At 40.6% G+C, this 9,492-nt stretch overlaps 1 protein-coding gene across 1 annotated transcript in view; it reads right to left on the bottom strand.

The window, feature by feature from the left end:
* Window positions 1-4,807: 4,807 nt before the first annotated feature.
* CCDC114 (coiled-coil domain containing 114) overlaps window positions 4,808-9,492 on the bottom strand; it is a 32,045-nt gene continuing 27,360 nt past the window's right edge. The window contains exons 15-16 of the mRNA XM_015810247.1: window positions 7,872-7,950; window positions 4,808-6,279 (exon numbers count right to left, since the gene is read on the bottom strand). Of these exons, the coding sequence (XP_015665733.1) occupies window positions 6,235-6,279; window positions 7,872-7,950 (124 nt within the window). The 3' untranslated portion in view covers window positions 4,808-6,234. The remainder of the gene's footprint in view (window positions 6,280-7,871; window positions 7,951-9,492) is intronic.

Here is a 9,492-nt window from a genome sequence, read left to right as displayed (position 1 = left end):
GTATAGGGTCTCCTGCTTGAGCAGGGGGTTGGACTAGAAGACCTCCAAGGTCCCTTCCATCTCTGTTGTTCTGTTATTCTGAATCTGAATTACCCTGGCTCTGAACTTCATTCTGCTACAGCTTTTAAAAGACCTTTTCTTGTTTGTCTGCTTACATCACATTTTGTATTCCTTTCAAAAGAAACCAAAAAGGAGAAGAGACAATGATTGTGAATAGCCCCTCTGTTCTTTAGAAAGGAGGACTTTCCAGGGAAGATGCTTTGACTATAATTGACCCAGCCTGTAACTGGGCATGCTGGAGAAATCTCACCATGGTTTCTCTCTAACCTTAGTCTTTCTCTGTTTCTCAGCAAGGAAAACAGCACAGAGACAAAAAGAGCAAGTCATTTGTTATAAAGACCAAAACTGGGGAAAGTGCTGTAAATATCAGCCAAAATGATCAAAGGGAGAAGGATGGAGCAAAGGAAAAAAAGGGTAAAAAGAGCTTTTGATTTAAGGTGAAAGAAGGCATTGTTGAAGTTAATGAAGCTATAAATACACAGAACTTTTATTTACCTGTACTAAAAAAAAAATAACGAGACGTTTGCTTACCCGGTGGCATTAGCAGGCAGCAATTTGGAATGAACAACAACAACAAAAAGACTTACAGGTAGTCCTCGAGTTAACAACCATTCATTTAGTGACCGTTCAAAATTGAGAAAAGTGACTTTCAAAGGGTTCTCACATTTATGGCTGCTGCAGCAAGCCCATGGTCACATGATCAAATTCGGGCAATTGGCAACTGGCATGTATTTATGATGGCTGCAAAATCTTGGGGTCATGTGATCACCCTTCGTGAGTTGCCCAGAGGGCTTCTGACAAGGTAAGTCAGTGGGGGGAAGCTGGATTTGATTAATCATCAGGTGAGTCATTTAATAACTGTAGTGATTCACTTAAATAGGGGTCTTCAAACTTGGCCCTTTTATGACTTGTGGACTTCAACTCCCAGAATTCCTCAGCCATCCACAAGTCATAAAAGGGCCAAGTTTGAAGACCCCTGCACTTAAACATGGCAAAAAAGGTTGTGGAATTGGGCATGACTTACTTAACAACCGCCTTGCTTAGAAGATAAATACTGGTCCCAATCGCGGTCATAAGTTGAGATTGTATTGAAGTAACTTGGGGAACTTCCTTCCACAGGAGCATATGCTTTTAAAGAGGGGTTAAACTAATTCGGGGAGGGCAGGTCTATTTCTAGCTGCTGGTTGCAGTACTAACAGGAATGTTCCCAGAGGGAGTTAAAAATAGTGAGAAGGACTGCCAAACTGCACAATTGAAGCCAGATTTCCTCCTTGTGGTCATTGTATATGCAACAGCAGAAAAGGGTCAGGCTATAATTGTGTGGTTGTGGATGCCATCTTGACTTTTCTGACCCTCCCTGTAACACCCGAGTACCATACAAAGCGTCCAAATTTGGGAGCAGTGGATTTGTTTACATTTTTGTTTCTCCTATAGTACAGGGTTTCCCCAACCTTGGCAACTTTAAAATGCATGGACTTCAATTCACAGGATTCCACAGCCAGCCATGCAAGCTGGGGAATTCTGGGAGATGAAGTCCATGCATTTTAAAGTTGCCAAGGTTGGGAAACCCTTTATTAACTGTGTTCAGAATTCAGAATAACAGACCTGGAAAGGGCCTTAGAGGTTTTCTTGTCCAACCTGCTGTCTTAGTAGAAGCTCAAGGATGCGTATCACCCCTTGGATCAGTAGAATACTAACCCACCTGATATATATTCACACTGATGGTCTCTGCCCAGCCTCTGTTGTGCCTGTTTGAAACCTATGCAGTATGCAAATGGAGGACAGGCTAACCAATTCTATATGATCTGAAGCTGCTCTCATATGGAAGAGAAATCAGGAGAAAATACGACTTTAACATCAATACAGCTAAAAATATCAAAGATGTCTTGCTCCTGGTATGGGAACATGAAGATGGCAACATCAAAAGGACATGTCTGAAACAAGGTATTCTGGGAGTTGAAGTCCCTTGGTCTAGTATATTTTGATCCAAATCTGGCAGAAGAAGTTCTTGCTTCTGTTTAATGGAGACTGGTCTGAGAACCTAGGAATTTTACTCAACTATAGTTTTCCTGGCTTTCTAAACCACTGCCTTGATTTCCTTGTTCTAATCGACCACAATGTTCTCCTCCCAATTGTGCATTTTGTCATTCTAACTCCACAGCTTACTTTTTCCAAAAAGTAAGAATACGGCTGACACCTTGTGGCTAATAAACAGTCCTACAAGAAGGCTTGACCTCTTTCCACAATTGGTCAAAATTGCTCTTAATAAAAATGAGTCATTGGCGCTGGGAGACATTGCTTTGTATTTAGACTGGCAGTAAAACTGAAATGGGCTGGATTAAGCTAGTTAGGTGAACTCAGACATTATGTGAGTATCATGGCTTGGTGTGGTGGATGAACTTTGCCAACAAGATATGGCGCTCTAAATCATAATGCATTTGTCATGTTGCACAAATGCACACTATGAATCAGATTGCGGTTTAGACATTTCTTTTTAACCATACAGCAATCTGCAATTATAACTCTTGTTTATTGTTCGTTTATGCAGCCTGATAGTGGGAGCTTTGTGGGCAGTATATAAAAACTGTAGAAAAGCACAACTATAAAAACAATCAAAACAATAACATCTGCATGGAGAAGAGCACTACTTGTAAAATAAAAACCGGGATCAGCTGCAGTTATTTTATGTTGTAATTACAGCATAAAATCACAGTACAGGCGCAATAAAACAGTTAAGTTGGAAAAGCCAGAATGGTTCTTAAAATGATGGGAAAATTAAAAAACGTCTTTGCGTGAAACTTAACAGACCATAATATGGATGCCAGGCAAAACTATTTGGAGTTGGTGCTGCATAAATGGGCTCTATCTCAGCAGTCACCTACTTTTGTCTTGCAAGGAACAGATACCTGGAGAAGACTTTGCAGGATTTTACTTAGGGATGATTTTAAGAATAATTTTAATTGGAAATACAGCTTCTAATATTTGGTTTTTAATTTGGTTTTATAGGGGTTTATATTTTTTGTATTTTGTATCTGTACTTGTTTTTAATATGCTGTGCACCGCCCTGAGTCCTGCGGGAGAAGGGCGGTATATAAATTAAATTATTATTATTATTATTATAAAACTGAGCAACGCTGCTTTTGAAGATTGTGACCCTTAGAATAGGATGAAAACCAATTGACAAATTAAACACACTCCCGAACAGAATCTGTGCCTTTTGTGGATTAAGGTGCTGATTAACTCTCACCCAGTGCATTACTCCAGCCAGCTTTAGATCAGGATGCTGACTTTTTCACGTGTATGTAAGTTGAACTGGATACCGTTGCCCACTTATTTCATGAAGAGGCCAGTTTGTCTTAATCTTAATCTAGTGTGGCTTCCAAACAGGACAAAAAGAGCAGTTAGTCCTCTGGGGAAAAAACACCAGATGCACAAGGAAGGTTATGTGTCAAAAAATTCAAGATAGTGGCCACAATCATGCCATCAGATAAGGATCATAATTTTTTTTAACACAACCCTGCCCCTGTCCAGACATCCAAATAGTTACAAAACAAACTCTTTCTTCTTCAAGAAATAGTTCCTTTCCAACACTATTGGCCTACATCTATAGATTTGGTTTAAAATAACCAAGAAATATGAAGGAGTCCTCTCCAAGTTGCGCAGATATGAACCAGTCAGAAACAGAAGCAAATTACATCCAATCTTGCTTTGCTAGTTTTCTAAGAATGTTGCATTTTTCAAGCAGTGATATGCCAAACTCACCAGATGAGACATGGCGCCTCCTCCAAACTGGGAAGGCCTCCATAAGAGAAGCAAAGTTGACCCTTTTCAGAAGAGTCAGTTGAGCAAATGAAACTGAGTCATGAGACGTGTTGGGTTTTGGAGTGAAAGTCAAGTTCACAGGTTTGGTTAGCGAAATATTTTGACTATAGCAATCTCCAAGAATCAGATAGAATTGAATGGAAGACCAAATTGTTTGGATTAACAGCCACAATCAACTCTCAGTGCTTTAGTTATAGCAATGAAAATTATTGTTGGTAATATTATTATGGTTTTGTATATCCTTAAAAAGTTAAATAGCATAATACTCTAGGCATGTATTACCTCTTGGGATAAAATGAGCTTTGTGGCTGACCCTATTTTCCCAACAATGGGACTTCAGATACTACAGGTTGAGAACATTGTTAGATGCATAGGGTTTGTGTGTATATAAATAATGTCAGTTGCATAATTTAGTGCATATTATTTAATCCTTTGCTTGCTTGTTTACATTTATATCCCCTGGGTTTACCACTGTTAATGCTTAACTATGCCAATATTATGTGAACATGCTCATGTGTTCATACAACATGCCAGATTAGGCTAAATGGCATTAGGTAATTTGTGGTTGTATTATGACAAATCAATCATTGCTTTAGTGTATTGTGAGAAGCTAGATCATTACACTGTTAAGATAGTTTTCTTGTTGGGTCACAGTGTATTATGTGAACACCACAATTGTGTTTTGTTAATCAGGGCTAAAGACCTAGCACATTATATGAACCCAAACTCAGTGCTGTGGCAGAGCTATTCTTCAAATTAACATTTTTCCATAGGGGATGCTTAAACTTTGGTTCTTCATTGCAAATTAGTTGCAGGGGTTAGTATCAGTGATCAGTCGCTCCTAATTTGGATGAGCAGGGAAATTACCTCCCCAAAGACCAGCAAATGCTCCAACAAAACCATCAAAAACAAACCAGTGTTGTCAATTAAACCTTTTAATCATCCACTTTCGATTTACACTGATCATCAAAAAAACCACGATAGTCTTTTTCACTTGCCACAAGACTGTGCATGTGTCAGCCCATCTGGGACCAGTCTCCACTTCTCCACCCATCCCAAACACAGATATACACACATATCACCCCTGCATTCCACACCCACAGGAATGGCAGAATTGAAAGCACCTATCTTCCTTCAGTGAAACTATCAGATTTTTTTTTTCATGATGATCATCTTTGAGAGAGGAACCGCTTACCTAAGATACTTTTCTGGGACTCTGCCAAGAGGCCTGGAATAGAGGCCTGTAGGGGAAAATCATTTGGGAGTTGGGGGAACAGCTTAAGTGGTTTTAGCTTTGCTGAAATAATGGGGGATCTTTTTTTAAAAAAAAATATTTCTTCCAAAAAGGGGGCTTAAAGAGAATGAAAAAAATAACTATTGGGAAGAAAGTTCTCCTTTGACACACACCTCGATTACTGCAGTTTTTATGTATTTTTCAATTTACTTTTGGGGAAAAAACTTTTGCATATGCCACTTACGGAGCTCTAACTGGCAGTTGTAAATGGGAACTTTGTGTGGGACTGATACAGCCTCATATTATTAGATGGTCATGTGGTGAAAACCACACTCTGAGGAACATGCTAGGTTTTGTTTTGTTTTTTAAAAAAAGAAACACCCGTTCAAGATGTGGCTAAGTGCTTTAAATAAACCCAATTCCTGCTCAGATACATCAAAAGACACAATATACCCCTTGTGGGCCTCAAATACTCTGACAGCTAAGGAGACTAACGGTAGAAGGAACTGTTGTTGATACAAAATGCTGCTGGGGGAATAGAGCAAATTTGGTCACTTGTTTCCAAAAAGGATCTTATTTTAGAAGCTGGAAATTCTTGCTTCCTTCACCGGAATGGTGGCAAAGTAAAATACCACTGCTATATAGGCCAAAATGTTGCAATTGCGTTCTCTCTCTGCACGAGAATGTGGAGTCAAATTAAAGGCATACTGTATAAACAAGCAAGCAGCACAGAGGCAAACAGGTTTGGATGGTATGACAGCTATGAATTATGTACCACTGACACAATACATCTGTCCTGATCACATGAGCAGCCCAGAAAAGGAACAATTCACCAGGAGGAGGAAGGTTTTCCATGCTCGACAGCAGAGTGAAGGATCCCGCAGGATGAAGGCTACACTCGGCCACATCAACCTTTTCCAGACATGAGAAAGGATGCGGCAGAGGGCAACGGTGTAAAGAAAAATGCTTCAGGAACCATACTTGGAATGCAAACCTGCCTCAAGTTTTCTTCTTTGGTTGGCACAGCCCAGGCTGCAGTTAGATTCCTATTCACGTCTGGAGGCCTGAGGTTATTTCTTGTCTGTGCTAGTCCCAGGATACAGTCACTGAACTGCGCATTACGTGCTTTTCTTTAGAGAAAGTGCCGCTGCCTTGCTTTGGATCTGGAGGAGAGAGAAATCCATTCTATTATGGTTCAAGTAAAAAACATATTTGTATTGGTTGAGGAAAGGTGATTTTCATCTATTTTGGACTAGTGTGAAAGACCGCTGACTTAGGGGTACAAGATCCAAGCTGCAAAAAAAATAAATAATTCTAGACCAGGGCTTTTCAACCTTTTCACCCATTGTACCACTTTTAGGATATGGCAACATCCGAGTACCACCAGCCGCCTAGCAAGGTGTCAAAAACTTGATGACCCCCCCCCCAAAAGGAACAAAGTGATAAAGTACAGGTAGTCCTCGACTTACAAGTTTGCTTAGTGACTGTTCGAAGTTACAATGGCACTGAAAAAAGTCACAGCCGAGCAAGACACCTGCCTGCCCACCTGGCGATGCTCTTCCTCCTGTCCGAGGTTTTCATTGTTGTGAGCATTTCTGTTGAGGATTGGCAGTGGGGGTGGGGTGGGGGGTGTTTGGTTTTTATTCCCCCCGTCTGCTAGGTGGTTGCAGCAGGTTTTGGTCACTTCACATGACCCTGGGACACTGTGACCATCATAAATATGAATCAGTTGCCAAGCATCTGAATGTAAATCATAAGACCCTGGAGATGCTGCAACATTCCAGCTGATCGGCGCTTCTTCTGGGCTTAGCAGAAGCGCCAGGATCAGCGCCGAGCTCCAGCTGGAGCCTGGCGCTGATCCTGGTGCTTCCACTGAGCCCTGACAGCCCTGAAGAAATGCTGATCAGCTGGAACGCGGCACTGATCCTGGCGCTTCCGCTGAGCCCTGACAGCCCTGCAGCTCCAGCCATCTCTCGCTCAGACTTGTGCGGTGCTGCCACCGGTTCAGCCCATTCCCCTCCTCCGCTACTTTTATAGGATGGTCGCGTACCACCTGCCAGGTGCCAATGTACCACAGGTGGTACCCGTACCACTGGTTGAAAAGCCCTGTTCTAGACAACTATTAGATAACAACACAGAGAAAGCTAACTGCTGCCTTCCAGGTGTTTGCAGCCCAGATTCGGTAGTCCCAACACTATTGCCAAGATTCACATCTCTGCTGAGAAGGTGGGAGAGGAGGCGACCGGTGGCTGCTCAAAGCTGCTTCGGCAGGAGAGTTGCTGCAGCCACTTATGCTCTGCAATGTTCCAGAGGACACTTTCAAGTGCAAAGGCTCCCCAGCGCCCACCCTCTCTTTTCTGAAACCAGCCTCCCTGGGGCCAGCAGAAGTATGGATTTATTGTTGGAAGGATTACGTGATGGCTGAGGAGTTTGGACAGTTGAGGTTAATCAACAAATACAAAGAAAGGAACTGAGACAGAACGTATGACCTACTTTCAAGAACTGAGGCACCAATTCCCAAAACTGCATTTGTAGGAAAATGTTTCTACAACAGGGGTCGGAACCACTATAGAAAGCAAAATGTGGCCAACTGGAGGAAATCATCCCCTGACTTTCGTGAACAAGTTCCTTTTTGCACATACATGCATACTGCATAAAATAGTGCAGTTTTTTCTAATACACAAGTTTTAAAGCATCCCAGTGTGTTAATTTTCATCTCAACACCAACTTAGCTTGCTCTGTCTCTTGAACTCACCTCCTTTATTACTTTTTCTCTGAGCTCCTCGTGAGTTAAAGGTCTGTTGTCCTCTTCTTGTATTGGCTCATGGCCAAGTCTGCAAACCCCAAAGAATGATCTGATTAACATTGTCCTAAATACTACAAATCTGTCCTTTAAAAAAAAAAATTCTGTTCTTGAGCTATTCTAAAATCTGATTGCTCCTATGAGATTAGAAGAATAAGGGAACATTGATTTCATATTCCTCCCAAGAGTTTGGTCTTCTATTTTTTCCTCTTTTTTTAGTTTAACCCACAAAACGGATCCTGCTGTATTCTATTTTATGTAGAATTCCATGTAGATTAGAAAACAATTCAGAAACTGGAGCTTTTCCACAACTGCTATTCCTATTGGCCTTGACCTCTAAATACCAGAATCCAAGCATCAATAACGCCTCTGCCACATTATTCCCCTTCATCCCAGAGCAAATGTTGCAATATGGGAAATAATGTTCTCTGTTTTATAATTCACTTGTGACTTCGACTCTCATCAGAGAGTCTTAGTTTGAGCATCAAACTAAAGTAATTTTATGTCAGTGTATGTCTTTGTTTTACTGGGTGTTTTTTTTTTATTTTACTGCTCCAGTTCTTGCTTTTTAAAAATTTGCTTTGCATTCTTTTGCTGTGGATGTTTCTTGGCTTGAACGCATACACTACTTTTTCTAAGCACCTGAATCACAAATTTGGTACCTCTTAAAAAATAATTATATAAAGTCCATTCTTTAAAATCTCATCAATCCTAGAGTTTAACTCAATCTTCAACCCCGCCAAGCCAAAGTATGCAGGATACAGATCCCGTATTTTATTAAGTCATAAAATACTTTGAATTTAGGTCAGGTTGTGTTAACTCTGTCAACAGTAGTTTTAAACCATGATTAATCACTTGGCATGTGGGACACATCTCGCCAACTGTGTTAACAAACCATACTTAAATGAACCACGGCTCAGTGCAGCCTTCCCCAACTGGGTATCTTTCAAATGCAGAGACTGCGAATCTCCATGAATTTAGTCATTTTTTCTTTGTTTTAAAATTACTTCCCTATGTCACTGTTTATACTGCAAATTTAGGACAAGGGCTTGTCCTTTGTTAAATGCCATGCATAAACCTAGGGCTATTAGTATAAAAATTAAAGTAATAACAACAGTGACATTGCAGGCAAATCCAATTGACTCACCGTGGATCAAGGGTCTGTACCCCATCAAATGCTACCTAAATATCCCTACCAGCAATCCTGCCAATAATGTGGGATTCTGAGAGTTGTCTGTAATATCTGGAGAGTCAAAGATTCCTCATCCCTGATTTAGTTCAATTTCTTGGTCACGACAAGAAATTCAATGCTACAACTTATCAGACGGCTACCCTGTGTGTCTAAAGATTTCTGATGAGGAAAAGCCCAGTAAATCAGTTTATTTATTTATTTATTTATTAATTGTATTTATATCCCGCCCTTCTCCTTTCGGACTCAGGGCGGCTGACAAATGATAAAAAGCTAACATATTACACCTAGTTAAAATTTGATTAAAATGAAATATTTGAGAATGTCAAATTTAAAAGTAATTAAAACCCCTATAAAATCCCCTAGGCCAGTCCCGCTTGCTGG

The sequence above is a fragment of the Protobothrops mucrosquamatus genome, unplaced genomic scaffold (genome assembly GCF_001527695.2).
Source record: "Protobothrops mucrosquamatus isolate PMUCROS unplaced genomic scaffold, P.Mucros_1.0 scaffold8, whole genome shotgun sequence".
In the NCBI taxonomy this organism is placed as follows: Eukaryota; Metazoa; Chordata; class Lepidosauria; order Squamata; family Viperidae; genus Protobothrops; species Protobothrops mucrosquamatus.
The sequence above is the reverse complement of the archived record's forward strand: the minus strand, read 5'-3'. Positions and strand labels throughout refer to the sequence as shown.